The sequence below is a fragment of the Pyrgilauda ruficollis genome, unplaced genomic scaffold, assembly GCF_017590135.1.
Source record: "Pyrgilauda ruficollis isolate IOZ18807 unplaced genomic scaffold, ASM1759013v1 scaffold47, whole genome shotgun sequence".
Lineage (NCBI taxonomy): Eukaryota > Metazoa > Chordata > Aves > Passeriformes > Passeridae > Pyrgilauda > Pyrgilauda ruficollis.
In genome coordinates this window covers 1,600,345-1,626,821 of record NW_024526266.1, presented here as the reverse complement: position 1 = coordinate 1,626,821, position 26,477 = coordinate 1,600,345, and the positions used below count along the sequence as shown (strand labels likewise).

The following is a 26,477-nucleotide window of genomic DNA, read 5'->3' as shown; positions in this document are numbered from 1 at the left end:
AGCCTGGAGGAGAGTGGACCTTACATTCACCCTGTTCTGGGCCTCACCCTGGAGAGTGAACATCAATCTACTGCACATCTCCTTCGTATTTTCTCTGGGCTGGGAAAAATGACACAAGCAAAACAGCAAGATTTTAACCTGCAGAGATGTGATACTGGAGGCTGAGGAATCTAGTCAACAGAACACACATGGGTTAGTGAGCCTTGCCAGCAGACTGGCAGTGTTTCCCAAAACCCAGTTCTGCAGGAATAATAGGGAATGTGCCCAAATAATGAGGAGAACTGCAGACCAAAATAGTCTCAGAAAAGTTCACTCTGATGTAAATTAGGAGGCTATTATTTGTTAGTAGGATCAAATTTATTTTTGGAAGTCTGAAATGGATGGCACCAGAGAAAGACAGAATTAAGAGGAGTCTGCAGCCCAGGCTTCAGAAAGAAAAACATGTGTTAAGGCTTGTTTTACATAAAGTTCATAGAAGTCGCATGTATTGGATCAATCAGGTCCTTGTCATGCTTAGCCAAACCAGAGTATCTACAGCAGGATCCCCCACAAACCCCCTCCTAGTCTCTGGAACATCACCCACCTGGAGCTCCAAAGCTGCTGGCAGGTTGGCCTGCAGATCCAGATGCCCCTGGGTGCACACTGGTCAGCTATTGCATTGGAGAAAGCTGTCTGAATCAAACTTTGTAAAGAAATACTGAATCATTATCTTTGGGTATTGTTCTGCAGAGAGTTCTATTTAATCCTGATTCTCTGATAAAGACTTCTTCCTCCTCCCCATCATTGGCTCATTACTGGAAGACTGAGGACAGATCTTCATCTCCATAAAAGAGATGGAGAATTCATGTCCTTTCCATGACTCCCAGTTCACACCCTGGAAAAGACCAAGGAATTTCTCTTACTAAAGTGCCCAGATCAGGTGCTAGGAGTCTACCACTGCCCACCTCAAATACCATTTGTTATAAATGAGAAGCTTGACTAGGCCAATATTCAAGCAGCAATCAATTCATTAATTAATATGGTAAAGTATGAGCAATACAGTGCTGGGTACAGCGGGGGAAGTTTTCCCCCCAACTGCACACTGATAGTTGAGACTTACAGATATTTATAGGGGTACTCATAAGCTTTCTCAGCAGTTTCTATTCCAAATTTTTACGTCACAATTCTATACACTATTGTGATTTAGTTTTTCTCAGGATGTATCTCAGAAAGGAGTATCCCCAGATGGTGGGGTCCAGCTCCCGAAAGAAGAAAGAAGTCTCCCAGTTGGTGAGGTCCAGATTCCAGATGTGGGTCCACCTTTTAATTCCAAGGACTATAAATCTCATAACATTGATGTCCACCTTCCCTTGGTCGAAACTATCAATCCTTGAGGTGATGTTCATCTTCCTTTCTCAAGCTGCTTTTCAATATTTTGTTAAGGCATCGAGATAAGCATGTTTCCTTTTAATATATTCTAAAGCTGTAGTTTCAAAGATCCTTACTACAAGCAATATTCTAAAATTATACTTCAAAAGGTTATTGCAAAACTCTTTTTTAGCTACAAGCAGAAAGTTCCTGTCAAACAGCAACATCTTTAAAGCTTTAATTCAAATACTCCTAAATCAACTTAAGACTTATAAAGGTTAATTGCAAACAAAGAATAGGTTCAAAGGCCTTCTTCCATGCTTTACTTCCTCAGTTATTTATTAGAATTGTCTTTATAATTGTCCCATGGTCAGTTTCCACACATATCACAATCACAGATACACACGTTGCCTGTGTGTACCTGACACGAAACACAGCTTTGTATTTCACACATTTAACCCTCCAATAAACAGAGACTTTAATTATAATCAGTCTTTCGGCCACTTTTAATACAGATCAAACCTCTGTCTTGGAACACAACAGGACTGAGCCACCTTCAATCTCAAATTAAGCCTGTACAGTGAGATGTACCCCAAGCATGCACTAAAAACCAAAGGAAAGGCTGCATCAGACAGCGAGCAAGCATCCCAGTGTGGTTCCTAGTGAGTGTTCCTTTAGGTGTTCCCCTCAGAGACCAAGACAGCTCCACCTCAAGTATCTCTGCCCACAAGAAGCAGGGAGCCATGAGCTCAGGTCCTCTGGACCCAGGGAAGAGAGAGTGAGAGCTGTAAGTTTTGTTATGGATCATTTTGCTTTCTAAGGAAATGAATTGGAGGGCAATCCCTGTTGCTCCAAGGAAAGACAGGAAGGAAACACAGCTCTGTGTCTTTTCTCCAGGCTATGAAGGGACAATCAGCACACCAGCTCTGCTGCTCACCTCAGTGATTGCTCTCCCCGTGCTTCCCACTGAGCTTGGCCAGGGGGGGTTCTTGTGCCACTATGCACTGTGGTGTGTCAGGGCACAGTTGCTGAGAGCCACATCATTGTCCCTTTCCCATGTTGTGAAATTCCAGCCATTGTTGTAGGTCCCTTCATCCCCTAAAAGAAGGGATCAAAGACACAGATAATTAAGTTACTACAGCTGCTCAGCCTGAGGGCTTATCCACCCTTCAGGTGGGACACAGAAGGCCTGGCAGGGAAAAGCCACAGCACAGGACAGGTGTGCACACAAATCTCTAAGGCACTGCTATTGAGGGCATGTCCAAGGGGTGCATCCTCCCAGCTGAAGATATAAACCTCATGGCAAGAGGGTATTAAAGGATAAATGGAAGACTATGGACACGACAGCAATAGCAGGGATTTACCAGGGGCAGAAGCCAGCACTGCTGTTGAGCAAACTCCCATCTGAATAAAAGACACTTTTGTTCCCTCTCAGCTGGGAAGCCCCAGAAGCTGCTGCCCCATCAGCACAGGTTACCTCATAGAAACTTCCCAGCTTGCTTTTTCAGGCATTTCCCTGGGTCACAGAGCCCTCTCTTCCCCATGAACAAGCAACTCTTTTTCCTGTCTTCAGCATGAGACAGGCCCATGGGCACACTCTCCTCAGTCTCCCTAGGAAGCTTTTCTCCTCCAAGAGAACCACACCTGATCCACCCTGACCTAAGGAGCTCCCACTCTGCTGGCTAGACAAATACACAGGTGCCAGCATTTGCTTCCCTGTGCAGAGACAGCACCAGTGCCAGGCCCTCCTCACCAGCACTGCCTCTGCAATTCCCCACTGACAGCCTGGATCTGTCCCTGCTTGAGGCAACCTGGAGGAGCTCACAGACGGATTCTCTGGCTGCCCACAAATCCACACAGAGCTCGTAGCAGATGGAGCTGCTGCTTGTGAGGATGTGCAGCTTGTCAAGACCTAGACATAGAAGACAATTACTCTTTAAAGTAGGAAGCCTGTTCACCTTTGCAGTCTTAGACTCTCATCCCAAGACCATTTTGGTTAAATCAGCTATTTCCTGCCTTCTCCTTCTCTGCTTGAGGCTTCATGACAATTTGCCAAGTTTATGCTGTCTTATCTCAGTTTCTGGCAAGAAACAGAAATATCAGAAGAAACAAACAATCTTAGCCAGCACAAGACCAGCTGTACTGCAACATTATTTTTCCCAGAACATTTAAAGACTCTTGCTCCAAAACTTTGCCCTATTTAATGCTGGATTCTCTGATTCACACACTGCATTTTCTGGCTGCACATAAGCACTGGGACAAATACTTAGTTGTACAATGTACTTTCCACAAATCTGAGCATGATCTGAACACTTAAGACAAAACAAGCTTAGACAAGATCCACAAGGCGTTTGGGTTTCTAAACTTCACCAAGATCAGAGGGGCTTGGCAGTTACACACAACAATTTATTTCAGTGCTTATCACTGAAAGGTGAAAAAGCTAATATTTTTCTCTGGTTGTTTAAGGAGATTGCTATCAAAGAACCTCAGACCTCACTGCTGCACATTCACACACACTCCCCACCTCAAGGCATCCATGCCTCTGCCTTCAGATTCCTTTGAGTCACTCAGCACCTCCTGTGTGGCCAGAGCTGAGGTGCATGCTCACAGCACTAGCAATGAGAACACTAACAGGCATCAGCTGAACTGCATTCACTGTACATACACTGTACATAACCCCAGCCTGTTGGGTACATCAGCAGCCACTACCCTCCCTAAGACATGCCACTCCATTCAGGAAGGAGCTGAAACACAGGAGTGCAGCACGGAGAAAGGAGCCTCATAACATTTGTATCATGTCCATGTTATTACATTCATAAAAAAGCAGGAAGGGGAGCAGAGCCCCACTCAGTAGCCCCCTGCCTCTGTCAGTGTTCATGTCACAGTACACCTGCTGCCATCCCTATTCAGGTAAATGGTGTACATGCCACTGGAGGCATTCCTCTTCTGCTGCACCTGGCTGCAGTCTGTGGGATACAGGCAGGGGAAGCTCACTGTGTGAACAGAGCAGGAAAAACTGTCCATCAGCAAAGCAGGAGCAGGCACTTCACCTTGGGAAGCTCCTGTGGACAAGGGTACTGGGAGAGAAGCACAGAAAGCACAGGGCCCCGCTGCAGGTGGCAGCTGTTGGCCTGCCCCACTGCCTGGGAGCTGGCACATGGATATCGTCCCCAAGGGCTGCAAGAGATGGAACTCAGCTTCCAGAAGAGTAACTCAGGGCCAGCATCCCAAACCTTGAGGTCCTTGAGGAGAGCAGCTTCCAGAAGAATAACTCAGGGCCAGCATCCCAAACCTTGAGGAGAAGTCTCTACACATTTCCAAGGAATGTGCAAAACACTTCTCCTTTGTGAAGGTTTTGCATAGCTTTTATAGTTTGTAAAGTGAAATGTCTGTCAGTCAGAAATTCAAGGCTTATCTCCCTTCAATCTGCTCTCAAGGCAAGATGTTTATGGCCAGCTGGGAATTCCACCTCCCTGGTACCAGAGATAACTCAGTACAGGACAGATATCTTGGGTTATCTCACCAATTAGCAGATTCCTGCAAGGGGGGAAGATGCCCTGAGCTGTTGCATCAGCTGATGGAACAGATAAGCTCTTCTGCAGCAAAGGGGAAGTCCTGCTGCACCACTGCAAAAATGAAAGACACAAACTGCAGTGCAGCTCTGGGGCTGAAAGTCCACCAGTGGCCTTCACAGCTGGCAAGCAGCAGAAGCCTAGACCAAACACTGCAAGCCTTCTACACATCTGGTTTGGGATGTTCTGTGAGCCCAGCAATTGGCTCAACTGTACAATGTCCAGGAGCTCCTCAGGTTGTCCAGTGTCCATCAGGCTCATCTCTGAGGAGCACTCACACATAGGACAGGTTTAGGCTCTATGCCCCACTGCTGGAGCACAGCTCTAATGCGGCCTGCTGAGAACCTCCACCCTTTGTTCCCCTACTGCAGATGAAGAATGACTTCACAGGCTTTGTTGTTGTCATGGTTCAGGGTTTTTTTAGTAGATGCAGGAACATAAAGGAACCCAGAGCTTCACAGTTCAGTCTGTGCTGGATATGGGATACTCCAGCTCCTTCACTGGAATCAAAGAGTTTTCCAGTCAACAGCAGTCATCAAAAAGTGTCTTATGAGGTGCCAACAAGGGGCCTGCAGTGCTTCCCTCAAGATAAATCCAATTTTTAAATGTATTGAAAGTAGCAACACCGGAAGCAGCTTCTCCCTAATCTTCATCCTGTGCTTGTTATAGTCTACATATTTTAGGAACATCTTAAGGAAACAATTTGATGAGTAAGGTTTTAGTGGATTTCCAAGTTGTACAGAGGAGATCCTTGGTGGGCAGTGGTGGCCTCCAGGGAAGAGTGCTCTAGCCCTGAAGTACACCTGAGTTTGTATCAAACTATAAATGAATAATTTATCTCAATTCCCACCTCTTCCACAAATCTCCCTGGAGGACTCATAGTCATACGAATCCATAGGCACATTGTTGTCTGACTTTTCTGTACAAACCAGGCTACAAAAGCCTGGCCCTGAAGAATGAGGATAAGCATAACAAAAATTATAATGCATCAGTGAAATAATGCAGTCGTGAAAAAGCCACAGAAAAACACAAGGCTGTGCTTTGTCTGTTTTAGATAAGTGAGAAGAGTCGAGCAGGCTGGCTCCTCCCAGGAAATGCTGCACTCCTCATGCAGTGTTACTGCTCAAAGCAGATAAAAAGGCAGAGAGGAAGAAATCAAAACACCAAATGTAAGAGCAGGGACAGTAGCACTGCAGTGCCCAGCCCATGCTATTTAAAATTATGTCTGTTCATTACAACTGAAGACCACCTTACACCAGGCTCACGAGTTAAGAGTATTCCATTATCTAATAAACTTGTGCTTCATTTGGGAGAGCTCTAAATAACTGCTTTAAGTGAAACAACCCAGAAACCTCCTCAGACAAGTTCACTACATATGTATCTGCAGCTGGACAGGAGAGGGAGCTAAAAGGTACCAAATCCATCCTAAAAAGCAAGGGATGGGAAGGGCAGCCTCAGAGGCTGCAGTCTCATAGCACTGCCCTTAAAGGCCAGCTGGCAGCTCCCATGGGTGCAGGGGGCCACCACTGGCCACCACTGTTTTATCAGACTATCAAATACATTTGGAAAAACAAATGAAATTGGGGAAATGATTCTATGTCTAAAGACCTAAAAGGGGTTTTGTGTATCCAAAACTGTATACACAAAACTCCTCGCTTGTTTTTTCTCTCCAGCCCAAACTGGTAAATCTAACAGGAGTTTTATCTTTAGCTGTAAACTGGATTTTGACCATGCAGTGTAAATAACAGCTGCTTAAGTGAGTCACCATTGCATAGTTGTGGAGCCAAATAATTTTGTACTGCTGGATACAGTGCAAGGAAGATAAAACAGGTGTGCTAACTGCTTCCATGTCCTGCCATTCTTGGTACTTTGGTAACCATACCTGCATATCAGAGCCAAGGCGGCTGAGCTCTGGCAGGGTCAGACATCCTCTGCCCTGCACTGGGTGAGATGGGCTGCTGGTTTCCGTGGAACAGCTGAGTGAAAAACATGGGTGTCCAAACAGGGCTGCTCTTACTCCTTCCCCTCATGGGCCCTGCTGATTTCTTCCACCTCTCATCCTTTATTTCTTGCCAAAGATAGGCCTGAATTGCCAAGTGGGGGGGTGCCAAATTCTGAGGTATTTCAGCTGGGGTTTAGGTCTCCTCCTCACAGCTACTGGAGCAGGACTCTTTCTTTGGGAGCAACAAAAGCACAGCCACTGCCCAGGCAGAGACAGAGCTCAGGCAGAATATGCTGTTAGTGGCTTTTGCTTTCTGAAGGTCACAACACCTTGCCTGAGTTGTTTTGGGAATTAACCAAGAAAAAACCCCAAATCACCTGCTCAGAATCTGTGAAATGCAGCTCTCTGTCACTTTCAAATTCCTCCCACTGTTGCAATCTTTTCCCTGCCCAATTCTTAGATGGAAACACAACACTAGATTTCAGGAGTCCTAATTTCACATCACAAGACAATAGCCTGCAGTAATGTGGCCCTTTGAGGGCAGCCATACAACCCATGACCTTTACAGAACAACTTTTTTGTTTAGTTTATTAGGATTTTTTATTAAATACATCTTAGCAGCCTAAAGCAGTGAAGGTCTTGCAGATGCCTCTCAAATTATTGGAACAGCATTTCTTTTCCTGCTGGAGGCTCTAAATTCCAGGGCACAAATGCAAAACAAGCCAGAGTGTAATTTACCACACACCAGCTTAGCTGCACTGTGACTTACTAATCTATGGTAAAAGTTGTGATGTACTAATGCGATGTACCACCTGCATGTACTAACCTCAGCTCCTTTGTGAGATGAAAATACATTACTTTTCATTTTAATGAAAGACGCTGAGGCTTGTTTGTACCACCCTAGAGCAGCACATGCTGAGAATTGGGAATTTGAATAATCACAGCTCATTAGCAGTATGAGATGCCCACCTGTGGCAAGAAAAACCAAGGAAATTATTTTCTTGTGTGATATGAAAATCAAGTTTGTTCTTTAGGTCTAATTTCACTGCAGCTGAGTACAGACTGTGCTGCTTTGCTATTCACTACTGAGCTCCCTGTGTGCTCCAGGAGCTGCCCAGACATCTGCACCAGTGAGAACATGGGCTGGCTGGAGACAGTGAACCAGCTTGAAAGTAGAGCACTGCCTGAGCTCCATCACTGCTTGACTGATCCCCTCATGTGAGAGCTTCAGACAGTCCTACAAATTCCCCAGAGGCATCTCCTGTTATGTCTAGTCTAATTTATATGATTAAATATGTTGGTTAACATCCTGTGTTGAGTACCCCAAATATTCCTCCAGGTAATTTTTGTGAAGAAATGCACATATATAAGACAATTTGTCAGTAGAAACTGCTTCTGTACTCATAGTCACAGATGGATTGGTGGAAATAGAGGCAAAATTTCATTAAGACAGTGCTTCAAGAAGTTTCCCAATCTAGCTGCAGATTCAGCTGCAAACACCCTTCCAATGGAGACTCCCTGCTACCAAAGGACAGCAAGCAAATATACTGTTTGGGAGATTTGATTTCCCACATGTTTCTTAATTTATGTTATTAGCCAAATAAACATGCTTTTCCTTTTTAACAAACACTCTGCCATGATTATCTGTCTGAAATGCGTATGAGCCCCCTGTCCTGTTGGGAAATGCTACAGCAGTCACCCAAAGAAATGCTTGGATATGGTTTGTAGCACTTTAAAGGCAGGGCATGAATTACACATTGCAGGTGGATATGAGGTTTGAGTTTTGACTTTAGTTCCAGTTCTAGTAACTGGTCCCTTGTCATGGAGCCTGTCCACAACAGGCCTCAGAGTCCTAAGCTGTGCTGGAAACCTGTTCAGCCACTCTAGTAACAATTACATGCTTGCCTCACTGAAGATGCATGCCAAGCAGAAGAAGCTTTACCAAAAGAAGTAAAATGGATGAAGGAGTTTGAATTCCACTCAGCTCCCTCCAGTGCTGCTACAGCTCACCTGTCACAGCTCTGGTGCTTGCCTTCTTGCTCCTGTGCCCAGATGTCAGTGACATTCCGTGTCTGACTTCAGATCCAGTAAATTGATCATGTCATTTTCACTGCCCACCTGCATGTCCTTGGGGTCTCCATCAGCCAAGGTGTATCTCTCCATGTACCTGTCTGTTGCAGTGAAGTGGAAAAACTATTTAAAAAGGCTTCATAAAATCAAACCTGCTCTCCTGAAATCAGCGGCTGGCCTTGTCAAGCTGGCACTTTGCAAGTTCCCATGTGAAAGCAATCCTGGTGTGAGCAGCTCATTAGCATAACAAATTATTCCTGGGTAAATGCTACAGCTCACCTGTCACAGCTCTGGTGCTTGCCTTCTTGCTCCTGTGCCCAGATGTCAGTGACATTCCGTGTCTGACTTCAGATCCAGTAAATTGATCATGTCATTTTCACTGCCCACCTGCATGTCCTTGGGGTCTCCATCAGCCAAGGTGTATCTCTCCATGTACCTGTCTGTTGCAGTGAAGTGGAAAAACTATTTAAAAAGGCTTCATAAAATCAAACCTGCTCTCCTAAATCAGTGGCTGGCCTTGTCAAGCTAGCACTTTGCAAGTTCCCATGTGAAAGCAATGTGTGAGCAGCTCATTAGCATAACAAACTATTCCTGGGTAAAAAAAACAACTAGCACCTGTATAAACTGGATTTACACTGTTAGATAGAAAAATGAAAACTATCTTTAACAACTGTCCCTGCACATAGACACCAAGAGGTTGAGTGACCAATGCATACAGGATAACAACCTGTTACTAACCAATAAAAGTAATTGGCAAGAAAACTACTGACCAAGTCCCACATGAGGTCTGTAAAACTGTATAAAAAGGGGTTAAGTGAATAAATATTGGCTTTTTTCCACCATGAAGGAAATGGAGTCCATGTGGTTTATTCCCATACCTGTCTAAGGGAGCCTCCATCTTATTCCATGAGACAGTGGTGGTATCTCCTGTCACTCAGTTGGTTGTCACACTGGTTGGGCTGTCGACTCCTGAGACAGCATTTCAAAATGCAGGATTAGCTATCTCCAGGTGAATTAAACCCCTAAAACACCTATCATGGCTGCAAGTTTCGTGGTTTGACACTGGCCAAACACCAGGCACCCAAGAAAGTCGCTCACTTGCCTTCTCCTGCTACAGCTCTTAAAAAAAAAATTTAAGCAAAGGGTTCATGAGTTGAAAGAAGGACCAGAAGAAAACACTCCAAGGGCAAAACAGACTCAACTTAGAGGTACAGAGTGAGATTTTTACTAACAAAATCAGAGGATAATGATAAGTAAAGTAAGTCCTTAAAACATCTTTTCTTCCCCCAACTTCTCATTCCTTCCCACTGACAGCGCAGGGAGACAGAGCATAGGGGTTTTGGTCAGTTTGTCACCCAAGGGTTTCTTCTGCTGCCCAGGGAGAGAAGTTGTTTCCAGCTATGCTTTCCCACCCCAACCCATCCTCTTCCTCAAAGGGACACAGAAACTAGCCCCACCTTTCTTTTTATCCTGTGCAGACTTCTGAAACAAATCAAATATAAGAGATTGCATCAAAACTCTGAACAAATTTATGTCTAAATTCTGCAGAGTCTCATCATAGTCCATTGCAGGAAACCTCCAAAATTTTGTTTTGTGTGGTTTACATCCAAACCCCTGGAGATGAAGTCCCCAAACACACAGACACATGCACAAAATCCCTTTGCTCAGCACCTAGTGATTAATAGCATTCTGGCCTGTAACATGATCTTGTGACTAACTAGGGCTTCATAGCAATCACAAATTGAGCTGAAAATTTTCCTAGGCTTAGAGATCATTCCAGAGGAAAAACCCCTGGACACAAGCATTTCTGTCAAGCATAATGAAAGAGAACAACTTTTTTGGTTTCTTCATCATATAATAAAAATATTTTTTTCCCTGCTGTTAAAAAGAGTGGGTTTAACTGACTTTTTGTGGAGAATATAATGTCACACATACAACTGGCTATAACACCATGTTAGGGAAAGGACTGATTTAGGGAAGAATGCCTAACAGTCAGATCTACCAGGCACAGAATAGTCTCCTAAGGGAAGGGATGAAAGAAACCCTGTTCACATCTCTTCAATTATTGCAGAGGAAAGCACAGGACGATGAAAGCTGGAAAGAACGTGGAATATTTGTGTGAAAGAGTCCAACAGTCTAACTCTGCAAGTCTTTTTCCATCCTACTGCCCAGTGCTTGAAGATTTAGGGTATTTGCCTAATATCATGTATTTGGAACAAGCATTCTAAAAAGAAACCCTTCTAGGTTCAACCCTAGCTCCATTAGATCCATAGGCAAAACTCCCATTTATATTAGCAGGTATGTAGTTTTATATGGTTGGAGGAGACAACCTGGGAAAGCTTAAGCCCTTCAAAATGGGCTTTAAAAAACCCATTAAATACTACTGTAACTTTTGTAATAAAAATACATGCCCAAAATACAAGATTATTGATGTTTGTGTAAGGCTTCAAAATCTTTGGAGGGCATCTGCTCTGAGAAGCCAGAGACAAACTGAGTCGTCCCTCAAAAAAAAACCAAAAAAACCAATAGGAATCTCAAAGAAATTAAAAATTCTTTTCTCTTACCTATCAAGTACTTTCAACTGTCTGGTTGAGAGCCCTTCTGATGCAGACACCACTTGCAAAGGCAATTTGAGCAAACCAAAAGTGACCAAATCCTCTCCTCTTCCCACTCCAGCTGCAAACCAGCAGCAGTCCCTGCAGCGAGTTTAAGAACGCACAGACCAGATGAAAGGAACCAATAGAGGCCTCGGGGCGTTTCCCTCTCACAAACCACCTAAGCGGCAGGCTGGCTTGGGAGTGATTCCCCTGCTCAGCATTCCTCTTGCCCATCAGCAGGAAGCACCATTTCCCATTTGTTTTATGCTCTGCTACTATTCAAAAGCCAGAAAGTCTCTCCAGCTCTGTACATGTCTGCAGGAATCACAGGATTGTTACTGAGGCTACTATGTTAACAAGCACATTTGTAATATTGATGATGAGAAATGCAGGTGGAGTACATCAGAAAATAAAAATTAAAAAAAAAGAATTTAAACTCAGCAGCAGTTAAACACTATATTTATTCAGCATAATACTTTCAATAATCCCTCAAGAACTCCCCACATGTTTATTTAACCAGGTGCATTACTGAGCCCAGTTTTTAGCTGACAAACCCTCAGATTCTGAACAGTCCCTTTGATTTACTGCAACCAGAAGCTGTGCTGAGGGAGCAGAAAATGGTAGCAGCCTGAGGATGCCGTTGAGCAAGTGAGGGAGTCAGCCCTGGCTGAAGAAATAGCTCTCCTTGGCATCCTCACCCATTCCTCCTGCATCTGGACCATCTAAAAACACAAAAGGGGAATGTACAAAATATACAGATATATACAAAATATTATATATAATATATACTCTATATACAGAATATACAAAATATTGTAGAAAAGAATGCATGCTGTAACATTCAAATCCCCTTTGATCACATCTGTTTTATCTGCTCTGCTGATATATATACCAATTAATTTCACCATCTGGAAAAATAGCAAGTTATAGAGAATTACAAACCTTGAAATTCTCCCCTTGCAAACAGCAGAAAGCTACCACAGCAAGCACCTAGGAAAGCAGCTGACTGTAGTATGAATAATAAAATTTGAATAGCCAGCCAACCTAGCTACTTCTTTCAGATTATCACATACTTCTGGACCAGTATAATATATCAAAGATCTGAGTAAAACAACTAGCACACACAGAGCAAGCAGCTTGACAAACTGAGAGAACCAGCTTCTTGAATGACTTTTTGAATGTATCCAAGGAGTTGATACAAACAGGAAACTATGAATTTAAAATCAAAACCGTGATGCGCATTCTCCCTGAAACCAGGAAATAGACATATTTTAAATGCTGCCTAAGCGAAGCCCCGGTCAGTGGAACAGGACAGTTTCCCTCACTGAAACAGAAAAATGGAAGCAGAATTTCCCATTTGTTTTTCTCTGTTTGGGGTTATGACTATTCAGTGTTGTCTGCAAAGTGCTGTAACTTACCCAGAGGTTTGGATATTACCAAAAGTCTGGACAACACTCTCAGGCACGCAGTGGAATTCTTGGATTTGTCCCGTGTGGGGCCAGGAGCTGAACTCGATGATCCTTATGGGTCCCTTCCAAAACACAATATTCTACAATTCAAAACCCACCAGCAGAAAAATCCCCTGCAAGCCAGAGGTATAAACCTAGGAATTTAGGAGCAGCCCTAGGTGATCAACAAGCAAAAGAGGGCCCTAAGGAACAGAATGAGGCCAGCCTTTAGCAGAGCTCTTGTCCCACAGCAGGACAGACGCGCTGCTCCGGACAGGGACCCCACAACGGCGGGGCGATGCCTCCGCGTCAATTTCCCTGCCGGGACAACTTTTCCTGGCATTTTTACAGCCGTTCCCCTTCAGCCCGGGATAACTCTGCTGCATGCAAGGCCTGCCCGCGTTGTTCCTGTGGCAGATCCAGCTGCCTCTAATGACGGGAGGTGCCAGCGAGCCCTGACAGCAGCTCTGAGATATACACAGCACAGCCCTCAAGTGCAGCTGGGGCTCTTGCAATTCCAGCCGCCGCAGAGGGTTAAAAAACCCGGGCACATTGGGAATGCAGCCTTGGGAGGAGGTGGGAGCGGCCCGAGGGGCGGCCTGAGGGCGGGCACCCGCCCTGACTGCGCGCATGCGCGGCGCAGCGGCAAGATGGCGGCGGCCGCGCTGTGCTGGGCGCTGAGGGCTGCTCGGCAGGTCAGAGCAACTCCCTCCCCTCCGTTCCTGTCACTCTGCTTCCCCGCGTCTCTCCGGGACACCATCCGCCCGGCTGAGGCATCGGGGAGCCGGCAAGGGAGATGCGGGTAGTGTTTGACCGCTGCGGGCTCGGCCCTGCCCCCGCGGAGCGGGAACATCGTGGGTCCGGTGTTATGTAGCGTTCGGTGTAGCTTGGGGCTCTTTGTGTCTCTTTGTGAAAAGAACTTGCTAACACTTCATATGACGTTCAGAGTTGTGTACTAATGAAGTATGGAATCTGGAAAATGTGAAAGCTAAAGCTCTCTTAGTCGTCAGAGAGAGCAAAGATCGGTGCTGCCCCTCGTGAGGGAGATGCAGGCAGCGATGAGGTGTAAGAAGTGTAACGTGGGATCCAGGAGTTAAACGATACCGGAGACACGGGACCCGAGAACGGCTGGAGCCGTGTCAGGGGAGGGTTCGGCTGCATATTAGCAAAAGGTTTTCCCCATGCGGGTGGTCGGGCACTGGAACAGGCTCCCCAGGGAGTGGTGGCGGCCCCAAGGCTGCCAGAGCTCAAAGGCTGTTTGGACAACACTCAGGCACACGGTGGGATTGTGGGGGCCGTGTTGGGCCAGGCACTGAACTCGGTATTTGTCAGTCCCTTCCGACTCCGGATAGTCCGTGCTTTATGGAAATAACAATTCATACTTGACTAGGGCAAACTGTGCAACAGGCAGGTATCACAAATTTTATTTTTTTGATCAGGTTCTTCCCTCATCCTGCCCAAGGCAGGTGCGGAGCTACTATGTGGACTGGAGGATGCTGCGGGATGTCAAGAGGAGGAAGATGGCCTATGAGTACGCAGATGAGAGGCTGCGGATCAACGCCATCCGCAAGAACTCCATCCTCCCCAAGGAGCTGCAGGTACTGCCAGCTGCCTGTACCCAGCCACACGTGGCTCTTGCTGTTCTGGCGTGCTCAGGGCCACGGTGGCCACTTTGTAGATCCAAATGGCTGTCCCAGGTGACAGATGTGTTTCCCCAGCTCACAAGCACAGAATCATGTCGTGTTCCATAGTGACTTCAGCCTTTTGGGGGTGTTTACAACAGCACACTCACCTGACTGGAGGATGTGTGCGTTGGGTTTTTTGAAACCAGTGTTTGTGTAAGCAGCATATGTAACACTAAATACAGTGAAGTCACATTTCCCCCCCCCATACACTGCCCCTAACATACACTGTCAAACCTATTTTACTTCCAGTAATTCAGAATAATAAACTCTAGATTTTTTTAATTTAAAAATCTGAATGCCTGATCTAGCCCAAGCCACCAGTCTGTGCAATTAGAAGTATTTAATTTTACTTGCCTGATTTACAAGAATATGAAACCTGCATCACAGCTGGGTGTTAAAACTGTTCTTAAAAGTTGACTTCCCTGCTCGCAGCCTGCCTTACTAAGCACCAAAAACATTTGCCCATATCAGATTATTCCTATGTTTGATCTCACCATACTTACACATCCTGGGAGAGAAAAGTATATGAATTTGCTTTTATATATTCACTTTACCATTCTTGGGCAAGTCTGACTGGTGTTGGATGTCCTTATGAGGCAAAACCAATACAGAAAAAAGCCCCAAAAGAAGATTCTGTAACACCTTCCAAAGAACCCTATATGAAATCCCTTTTACTGACATCAAAGCATGCTACCTCAGCAGGTTAATAAACAACATATATGTAAATTCAGCTCATCTGAAAGGACTGCAATGAGGAGAAAGCCAAGTGCTTTTTTGACTAACTATAATTCCTGGTTTGTGGATATTCAGTCTGTAATAAGGTTAAATCGTGGGTCTCCTAGAGGGCTAGCCCACCCTGGAAGAAGGACAGAGACAATCAGATTTGACTGGTTAAAATCAGTGGCTTGAGATTGTTCTGTCTGTGTAATAGGATTAATTTGGGGGTCTCCATGTGGATCAGTTTACATTCGCTGCTGGAATGCCCAGAAAGGGTGGGCTCAGTGAGGTGAAAGCTCCCAATTAAATAGCAAAGCTTATTCATGAGGTGGTAGAGAAACTTGTGATGGTACCTACTCTACTATGGATTTTGAGGTCTGGCAGCAAGGCCCCTCTAAATCCCATAAACTTCTGTGCTCTTCTGTTTCAGGAAGTGGCTGATAAAGAGATCGCTGCCCTGCCGCGGGACAGCTGCCCTGTGAGGATCCGGAACCGCTGTGTCCTGACATCCCGCCCTCGGGGGGTTAAGCGGCGGTGGAGGCTCAGCCGAATTGTTTTCCGCCACTTCGCTGACCACGCTCAGATGTCCGGTGTACAGAGAGCCATGTGGTAATAATCTCCACGTGGATATGCATTCAGGCAGATGAAACAAACCAGGCTCGTTTGTGTGGTAATTAAAGCAAGACTGTCCTGCCTCAGAGCCCAGCATCAATGTCAAACTAATAAGGGAAGGATGAGAAGTTGTGCTGATTCATTAAACTCACTGGATTACAGTTGCTATCAGCTGACAAGCAGCAGCACAACTGCACTGAACTGGAGTGTGTGAGAGGCAGTTTGATTGTGAGAAAAAATCAGTACATGATGGGTGCAGAACTAAGCTGAGGTTTGTGGTATGGGCAATATAGAAATAAAGACATACAGCACAAGGCTTGTTTAAGCATTTTTTTTTGTTGCCATCATACGGTAAGTTCATCATGGTAATCTGGGTAAAAGCATCAGTAAAACCGCACAACAGGACAAAGTGATATTCTGCTGTGAACAAGGGCAAGCACAGAGTGGGAATAAAACATGGCCTCGAGATACTCTTGCTATGCTAACTCAATATATACGTGTATTAACGAGCAGACAAAGTGGCTAAAGGACCTGTTACAAACTACACTGTGCTGGTATTTCTCCTGTTCGTAGTGCAGTGCTCGGTCCCATGCTTCAAGAACAAGGTGGCAAGGAAGCCCTAGTCCAGACCCTGACAGGAGAGAAATGGCTTCCTTAATTCACAGGTAACAAATCTGTCCTTGGGAGACACATGAGAAGGAGGCAGGAAGGACACAATTAACAACAGGCTTGCTGCTAAGGTCATGTTTGCCCTGTACTCTTCTTCAAAGCACTGCAGTAAAGGGGGGGCAGTGGCTGCTATGTCCCCCACCCCAGCAGGGGCTGAGAGGTGGCAACAAAAAGGCCCAATAGCACTAGCAGAAAACTGACAGCCACCCATCACACCCAGCTGAGTTACAGTCTGGTGAATAAGCCACCTCATACTTACTCTCTTACCTTAAAATCCTTTCAAAGTTGATGGAGAAAGTGGAGCTTATCCCTTGTTTCCTACTTTACACTGCTGGAGCCAGGGCAAGCTCCCTGTCCCTGGTCTCGGGCTGATGGCTGCAGACTGCATCCTGACTGCTGCCATCTCAAAGATGGCCTCCCAGCTAGCCCAAACACTTTGATTTCCAAAATTCATCGTAATAGAAATTAGACAGGAATAGTTTCTGAGAGTAATCATTAAATTTGAATACCACAGGATTAACACCATACTGTTTCTGCTTAACTATCAAATGCTTAGATGTTCTGCTTTCTCCAGCAGTTCTCCCTTTGTGACATGCCTTTAGTTCAGCACTTTCCCATTTTGAATCAGAAAGCTACACTCTGTGAAGTAAGCATGACACTAGCTAGCCCCAGCAACCACACGGGTCCAGCTGCTACTGGCAACAGAGGCCTTGACCCATGCTAGTTTAAAATTCCTTTGCTTTTACATTCTGTTTTCAGTCTCACAGCACTCCCCACTCATCTGAGAGGTTTTCTCAATATACCCTATGCTTCACTCCTCAGGAAATGCTGAACCACTTGACTGACAGAAATGCTTTATAAGCTATTTTATTTAAATATTTTCTCCAACCTGAAATGGAAAATGACTGTCTTTGCTTGGAAGAAGGTTATGTAAACGATGATCTTTGCAGCACAGCGTGTCTCACACGGAAGATCAGTTTTAAGGCGGCCCTTAGAGTGCTTTCAGATATCCATTGGTATGTCCCCTTTGTACTGCTTTTCTCTGCTTTCAACCCAGGCCTTATTGATGGTGCGCTTCATCTCATCGTCCCCTTCCGCATACATCTTTTTTAAAATGTTCATAAGCCCTTCGCTAGGATCTGCGGTGTCATAGGCAGCCTTCCTGCAAGACAGATACATGAGAAAGTCAGGAATATCCAACAAAAGGAAGTGCTAAGGTTTGTTTGAAACATCCTGGTAACGGGACTTTTGCTTTGGCAAAGTCTTTAGATCACAGCAGTCTCAGTCAGCTTCCAAACAGGAAGAATCCTAAGAAACACCCTTAAACCAAGTGCAAGCTGAGTAGCATACCTAGAGATGTCCCATGGGGTGGGAGAGTATTTTGATGTGAAGCATTTTGCAGTAAACGTGACCCTGGAAGCACTCCCAAAACTAGCTGTAGGAAGCAGAAGCGAAATATAACAGGCAGAGAAAATGCCAATACCCACCTTGTGTTACGTGATGGGTGAATAAAAATGGAGAAATGACCACATCAAGCTCTTTGGACAGTTGACATTCACAACCCACAAGGCTTTTTTTATTGCTTCCCATTTTTCAAATGATCTCCTGAGGTTAACTGATTTCTTAACACATTGCATTTCAAAGCAATTCTCTCAGGCGATGAACAGTGCCACCCACAGTCAGCACCCGTGGAGGACGTGGCCTGTATGACCCAACTATAAATAATGCCCTCTCTATCCCATTTTCCAAAATCCTGTAGGTAGTCTTAACGCAGACTAGCTCAAAAACACAGCAGATGAAAACAGATCAGCAGAGGGAGCAATTTCCTCATGCTCAGGGCTGCACAGACCCTGGCTGGGAGCGGCATTTCTGGAGCCGCTCGTTTGACAAACAGGAAATCTTCGGGAATTCTCTGCACAAGATACAGGTTTAATGAAGTGACCCTGGCCCTCCAGAAAACTGCATTATTTATCAAGGCACTTCCTCTTAAATCTCCTGTGATGCCATTTGAATGGACAAGGCTGCTTTGCCCTAAATTCAGGTACTTACGCCTGATCAGTTTTAGCAAATCACCCTAAAAACATACACAAAATGAATTGTTGGCAGGGATAAAATTCTCAATTGTGTTCTCATTCTCCAAGGTGGTTGTACATGTAAAATAACATTAAATCATTATATGATATACATATATATTTTTTATAAGATATCATGTCCCCAGGTGTTTCCTGCTGTCATTTTCCAGCCTCATACCTGTGCAAGTCTAAGCTGCCTGCTGCTCCCAAGCACTTGAAGTGTTACAAACTGGCTTGAGACTTTGGAATACCATCTAAGAAAACAAAGACCTGCTTTGCCAAAAACAGTCCTAAAACAACACAGAGAACAGGAAATGGATAACAAGATGGAGGGTTGAAAAGACACTTACTCTTTCTCTTTGCTTTCTTTTTCCACTTGAGTGAGACAATCCCATTTTTCCTCCCGCTTCTTCTTACACATGACAAGGATCATGTCTGTCTTTATCTGTATGGTGAACAACAGCAAGCCATGAATTCAGAATGCTTCATAAAGGGGTGCCAGTCAAAATGAGTCAAGTTAGCTTGTAACATAAGCTGCTTCCACACTCACTAATTCCTGAAACAATTCTCGAAGCTATCCATTATTATGTAGCATACAAAAATTATAGCATGGACTCAGCCTCAGGGTACAAAGTATTAACTCCACTGTGGAGAATTTATGTATGTGGTTAATATAGTACTAGTACAGATTTACAATACAGAAGAACATGAAGTGCTGCAGGAACACCATCCAGTGGTTTGAAGGATGCTCAAGCACCCAAGACTGCCTGGTAAAGAGTGACTGTATTTACTAGACTTCTCCAAGCATACCAGGTTGAGGTAGAGGCTCCTCCAATTTATTTCTCCAAGGACAAGAAACTAGTTTTAGGGTATTGCTTAATCTTGCAACATGTTTGCAAGTTACAAAGCCTGCTGACTTGCAACCCTGACCTAAATTTCACAGAGAAGTCCTGCCTGCCACAGCAGACAAGGGTCTACCGCAGCTTTAGCTTGGCTTAACAAGTACATGACCACTGCTTGCTTTCATAGTGTGTTAAAAATCACCAGAGCATCACTCTCATTTATTCCAGCTGGTTTAGTTTCACTCTGTACTCATTTTCGGCCAATTTCCAATTGAGGCAGTAGTTCTTCATGTCTGATGTCACCAAGCACCACAGAGAAGTCACAGGAGGTATGTGACACACCTCAGCCTGGAAAGGTGCCACAAGCAGCGCAGTGTGGGTATCACCAGCCAGCAGCAGTACAATGTTACCAGTTGTCCTGGTTTTGGCAGGGATAGAGTTAATTTTTCCCTTAGAAAATTAATGCCCTGTTAGGGTTAAACCACCACACCACTGCTCAATTCTGGAGCAAAATGCCCTTACTAAGACAGAGCAGGTTCCAGACTTGGCTTTGGGAATTAAGCCCATTTAAGCTTCCCAAGATTTCAGTCTGCTGACAAATCTCCTAAAATCGCAAAGAATTTCTCAGAGGTATTTAAAAGCACGAAGCTGCAAGGAACACTTGGCGGAATTTTCTGCTTAATTATTTCTGAAATCCTACTGGTGAGCTATTAAATAGCCAGACATGATCTCTTGAAATAGGATTGCAGAGACTAATTCTGCAGTTATGACAATGGCAGATTAGCAAGACTCATGTTCACAGTGCAGAGACAGCAGCAGCAGAAGGGAGAGACTGAACATTAGAATGGAGTCTCCTGAACTAGCCAAGCAATGAACACGATACTCTGAGAGCCCTAAATCACCTCTAACAAGGTGCACTGACCTTTCTAGAGCTGCCTTCCACAGAGATGGGCTTCAGGAGGTTGTTGAAGGTCATGGTGTAGTTCTTCCCATTCAGATTCTTCACTAGCAGATCAAATGACCTGGACCCAGGAAGTGGAGGGAGGAAAGGCACAAATATTCCAGTCGCTACACTGTCTGAAAACCCTTTAGCAGGTGTGTTTCTTAGGAAAGCAGAGTACTTCTTGGGAAAGCAAGCCAACAGGCTTGAATTACTTTATTCCCAGGCCTCTCAAAATCTTCAATTTTAACAAAGAAATTAAAAGGACCAATCCAGACTCACAACAAATCAAGATCTTTAGGATCCTTTCTACCTACAAACTTGGAAAACCAAATTTCCTCAATGTACACCTCAGTTTTATCACCACGAATATCCAGGGCTAACACTATGTGCCCTGTCAAGCATGGTGAGGTGTAAAATGGAAACACCCTGATACCCTCAAATGCTACTAAAAGCTAATACCACTGAAGTTCAAAAAAAGAAAAAAGGGAGTGGAGGAAAAAAAAAAGGGCTAATCCAACACTCCTGCATTTCAGTGTTCTTGTTGCGCTACACGATGAACTCACCTCTCTGTGAAATTCACCTGCACATTCTCAGCTGGAAGCTTCTGGACACCATTTAAAGAGATGTAAATCTTAACAAACTTATCTGACTGATCCCAACCTGGAAGTGAAAAAAGAGATTAAGTTCTACCTTTCCTCCATAAGCTTCATGCACTCCAACCTCCCCCACAAAGCCTCCGAGAACAATTAGGGTCTTTTCCTTACTGAAGCAATTTTCAGAGCGATAAAAGGAAAATATGAATTGTTCAGAAATAACTTGAGAGCAATGGGAGGTCCCCCCATGTAGCCCTGTTCCCTAATCCCTGCAAATTCTCAGAAAATCCATGCATCAGCTCAGGTCAAAAGAGAGCAACCCGGGCTGTGCAGGGGGAGTCAGAGCCAGCTGTTTGCTCCCACTGCAGTTTCCTTGACCCAATTCTTCCCCTACTCCCTGCATCTTGAGCAATTCCCTCTCCTCTCACCTACATGGGGAGCAGAGAAGCCAAAGCTTACTCCTTCATTCCTGCTAAGCAATGGAAAAATACCAGCTGGTACAGCAAGGATACTTAATGCATCCCACCAAACACTATCACACAAACATGATCAATACACACCGGGGTTCAGATGGCAAGTAAACATGTGGCAGCTTTTAAACTGGGGTCTCCAGTGTGGAATAAATACTGGAGATGTGCTTAAGGCTTCACTGTGTTGCTAAGTAGCAACTCTAACTCCCAGTAATGCCACCCTGCCATCTCTTCAGAGAGACGCTGGAGCTCCAGAAAAATAATCCTACCATAATTGTTTATTTTCACTGTGTACCCTCCCAGCGATGACTTTTCTTCCTCTGCCACATCTTTTGGCTTCGGTGGAGGCTGATTCTTGATTTCCAGCTCCAGCTTTTGTTTCTCTGCCAAAAGGACATCACGCACCCGCTTCCTAGTGGCATTCGTGAGCAGCTCTTTAACCTCTTCCAAATCTTTCTGCAACTGGTTCAAAAACAAAGGACCACAAGTACACATTAGATTTCTTTGTACTCAGCGCTCACAGCTTTTTATGACAATTTCACGTATTCCAGATGCTGCAATTTCAGCTTCATCAGGTCAGTAGTTCAGTTTCCCACTACAACCAGCTAAGCACGGATTCATCCCTTCCTCACCCTCTGTCCAGCCCTGGAGGTACGTACAGCCATAAAATCCTAATTCACAGAATGGGTCGGGCTGGAAGGGTGCAACTCCCCTGCTCAACCACGGCCATCTCAGAGCACAAGACTGGAAAAGACCTCCAAGACCATCAATTCCGACAAGGTTTAAGCTCTCAGTGCTTAACTCTTCATACATTAAAAACCAGCAGGAATCAGAAGCCGGGCGGACGGCACAGCTCCCTCAACACGCACCGCCGCAAGGTGAAACCTCCACAGCCCTCAGCGAACGCGGGGACTGACAGCTCCCCACCTCTCAGCCGGGGCCCCACCGCTACCCCTGGCCCAGGACCCCGCCTGCACCCGGGGAACAAAGTCGGGAATCGCCTCACCTCCTGCCGCGCCACGGCCATGGCGGCTCCCCGCGGAACCTCTGGAACCTTCCGGCCGCGGGAAGTGACGCGCGGCCACCGGCCCCGCCCGCTCCGGCCCTGAGGAGGCGGGTCCCGGAGCTTCTCCCCCCGCCTTGTGCTCTGAGGGACGGCTGGGACCAGGAGCTCCTCCCTCCGCTCTGTGCTCCGAGGGACGTGTGGGACCAGGAGCTTCTCCCCGTGCTGGGCTCTGAGGGATGGGCGGGACCAGGAGCTTCTCTCTGTGCCGGGCTCTGAGGGACGGGCGGGACCAGGATCTTCCCCGCCCCCTGGGCTCTGAGGAACGGCGGGGCCGGGGGCTTTTCCCGCCCCGCGGGTTCTGAGGGACTAGGAGCTTCCTCACCCCGAGGACTCTGAGGGACCGGCGGGAGCAGGAGCTGCCCGGCCTCCCGGGCTCTGAGGACCGTGGGACCGGGGGCTTTTCCCGCTCCCCGGGCTCTGAGGGACGGCTGGGACCTGGAGCTTCCTCACCCCGAGGACTCTGAGGGACCGGCGGGAGCAGGAGCTGCCCGGTCTCCCGGGCTCTGAGGGCCGTGGGACCGGGGGCTTTTCCCGCCGCCCGGGCTGCTCGGTGTGAGGGACGGCTGAGGCGGGCTCGGGCTGGGTTTTAGTTTGGCCATCAGGAATTTCCCCCTCATTTTAGAGCAGATGCCCCATAGCTCGTGGCTGTCAAGGTCCTAGATTAATTTTGCAAAATAAAGTGTTGTTTTCCTTCATCGGGAAAAGAGTATTAGGGTCATGTTGTGGAGGTAAATAGTGATCAAAGGGGAAGAAATCTCTGTTGGCGGCCTTTAAAGGAAGATGGGCTTATAAAAAGTGCCCTGTTCTGTGTCTGCTCATCATTTTCATGGTTATTGAGGTTGAAAAGACCTCCCCGATCAACTCCAGCAAGGTTTAAGCTTTCCATTTCTAACATTGCATCTATTAAAAAAACCCCAAATCCAGTAGAAGTTGGGTGGATGGCACAGTGCCCTCAGCACCCACCACCACAGACACAACAAATGCACGATAAGCTTTTTGCAACAAACCCAGGGAGTAAGTTACTGTTGGGAAATTGTTCCTGTGCTGTAATGTCACAATGTGTACTCTGGGAGGGACTTTGTGAGTAAGAGACTTGGTTATCAAACCATTTGCAAGGAAAATGTAGCTGTTATTTACAGAGCATTTGGCTGTATGCACGTAAAAACATACTGGTATGATGCTACCAAAATTCTCTTTTAAGCGTTTTCCTCATCAAAAGAAAAACATGACACTGTTACTAAATGAGCGCAGTGGGCACCAACAAAAAAAAATTCTATAGCCCCACTGGGCATTAAAATTGCCCTGGAAGGAAACAATAAGGCAATGGCATTCTTTCTCACAGCAGGAATGTAGAGGAGGCAGCGTTTGCCCCAGATGTCCTTTATAGACAGTGTGACCCAAGACAGAACACAGCCCTTCAGCACTGAAAAAGTCCATTTCTCTAGAGCAAGGTGCCAGTTATAACACCTGCTTTGCCAAACTGAGGAATGTCAGCTCATTTGCTGATACACGGGCTTAGGGTCTGGGTTTTTGTCACTTCTAAAGTGAACATCTAGGAATTTATCTGTAAAGAGATCTGTAAAGGTAGCGAGGGAAGAAGAAATTTGACGAAAATGAATTCATAGAAGTCCTGAAGCCAAAGATTTATGTTCAAGTTGGCATTCCCCAAAGTGGTTTTAACAGATGTTGTACTGAGGTGTTCATTATAACCCTCTGCTGCAGTGCTTCAGGATCTGCAGTGGAGAAAACATCTGCAACATTAACTGTGGGTATTCTAAATTTTCATAGGACTAAGCATAAGCCTGACCACCTTCAGGAATAGCATTTAGAGACAGGATAGTTGATGTTATCCAGGAAATACAATATGGGCAGTTGGAATTTACTTTTATGGCATGGTTTTGGGTTTTTTTTAATTGTTTATTCAGGAATTATTTCCTTATGATTTTTTTCTGTGTAGCAGCAACTGAGACAAGGAAAAATTTTTTGTTTTTTAATTTATCTACTAATCTTTGAGTTTCCCCACACTCAGCTGGGGTCACATATTAGCAAGTGCTCTTATTTTTACAATTTAAATTGGTATTGCTTTCTAATTTAAGTTCTAGCTAGAGGAGGAAATGCTTTCGTTAACATAGAAATGCATTTGAAGTGAGCCTGTAATTACTTTTTTTCTTAAGTTTTTGGCGTTTTTTAAGTGTTTACTTAATTTCCTTAAATGATGAGCATTTCTGTACACATGGCACTTTGAGTGGCAGCTTCCATGTGGAAGAGTTGTCACTCTTGTCATGTAAAACAAGCTCCACATAGCTCTCCTTTGCAGGACGCTGCAACAGCATCTGGAGGCTGCCTCCTCTCCTGACAAACACTTTGGATAGTGATGTGGAGGTAAATCCATACAAAATTTTATGGCCGGTAAATTTAATCTTCAGCTTTTGTCCCTCTTTGCCTTATCTTCCCCTGAAGTGCTGTGTGCTTTTGCTGTTATCTGGGAACAACGGCGGTTCTTCTCAGTTAATGGAAAATAAATCCTGGAGCAGTTGCTCACATGGAAAAAATGGTTTTATAAAGCATTTGGATACTTTTGACTGCGGCACATTCTGCTCTGTCCTGTTCATGCTCAGCCCTGCCTCTCCCTTAGTAGTCACTTGCCAGTTTCTCTGTTTCCTTCTGCCCCCCTTGTCTCTTGCTGCAGGCACGCTGCCTCAAGGCTGGTGTACTCCAGGGAAGCATGAAGTCCTTAACAGCAACCATTATCCCACTGCTGTGTATCACCAGCCTTTAGGGAAAGCATTCTCTGTGCTGGAAACCTCTCTGCTGGCCTGTGGAGCAGAGGACCAGAGTGAGCCCTCAGCTTTCAGGCACAGACATTGTTTGAAGGAAAAGGCTGGAATTAGCATGCACCCCCTTTGGACAGCCAACCTGCCAAGTCACTGTGCCCTGGTGCAGCAGAGAACTGCGTCAGAAAACCTGACACAGCAGCTGCTTCTTCCTGCAAACAGATTTAAGCTGCTTCTTAAGTCAATGGCTTAGGAAAATAAGCATCTTATCCCCAAGTTGTTTTCCATTTCCATTTATTTTACAAGGCATCGTTCACACAATGATAACAAGGTACTGATCTGAACAATTCTGTAACAATTAAAAAAGTAAACATTTGTTGTGACCAGGTACATTGAATTGCACTTTTAATAACAAGCATTACACTTATATTTTCATGTTGTACTTTATATAATACATGGATGTGTTACCCAAGTAGTGGTAGTACTGAATGGTTCTCAGTTGGAGGTGTGACGTCTCTATGATGCTCTTTTTTTCCCTAACTCTGGGATTTGTGAACTTGGGACACACCCAGATCACAAAGGCAACCCCAAATCCGGAAAACTTCATTGTCATGGAGTCAGAGCTTTGGAGCTGCTCTGTTTTCAATGTGCTGGAGCGAATCCACCTTAATGGCAGACACAGAGGGAGATGGATTATGCTTGATTAGAAACTTTCTGCATTCATATGTCATCTTTTCCCAGTTCAAAGAAGCCAGAGCATCTTCTTCCATGGGAAAGCAAGACTTCCCAAAGCTCAAGAGAGCTCCTGGCACAGCTTTTGAGGGTGATACAGCAGAATTGCAAACCCAGCGATTACTGAAAGACAGAAATTGGATCTGAAGAAAAATCTGGGAACATCTGCTGTGGTTTGCATTGGTAGTACCATCCATGTAGTATATAAAATACAAAAATAAGAGAAACTGTAAGGAAATTAGTACAGCCCAGGATTCTGGTGGTATCAAATGAAATTTATGATACCAAATCCTTTTGATGTATTTATCCCCTTGTCGTTCTGTTTC

At 45.3% G+C, this 26,477-nt stretch overlaps 2 protein-coding genes across 2 annotated transcripts; one reads left to right on the top strand and one right to left on the bottom strand.

The window, feature by feature from the left end:
- The first annotated feature begins 13,565 nt into the window (after positions 1-13,565).
- Positions 13,566-16,304, top strand: MRPS14 (mitochondrial ribosomal protein S14). Its single transcript, XM_041478999.1, has 3 exons — positions 13,566-13,671; positions 14,416-14,574; positions 15,809-16,304. The coding sequence occupies exons 1-3, from the start codon at positions 13,627-13,629 to the stop codon at positions 15,989-15,991; spliced, it is 387 nt and encodes a 128-aa protein (XP_041334933.1). The 5' UTR covers positions 13,566-13,626; the 3' UTR covers positions 15,992-16,304.
- Positions 16,305-17,510: 1,206 nt separating this feature from the next.
- LOC121359783 (calcyclin binding protein) lies at positions 17,511-22,743 on the bottom strand. The gene is made up of 6 exons (XM_041478998.1): positions 22,586-22,743; positions 21,849-22,041; positions 21,080-21,176; positions 20,496-20,595; positions 19,082-19,176; positions 17,511-17,821 (listed from the first exon to the last, which is right to left on the bottom strand). Exons 1-6 carry the CDS (start codon positions 22,604-22,606, stop codon positions 17,662-17,664), a joined length of 666 nt encoding a protein of 221 aa, XP_041334932.1. The 5' UTR covers positions 22,607-22,743; the 3' UTR covers positions 17,511-17,661.
- Between the last annotated feature and the right edge of the window lie 3,734 nt (positions 22,744-26,477).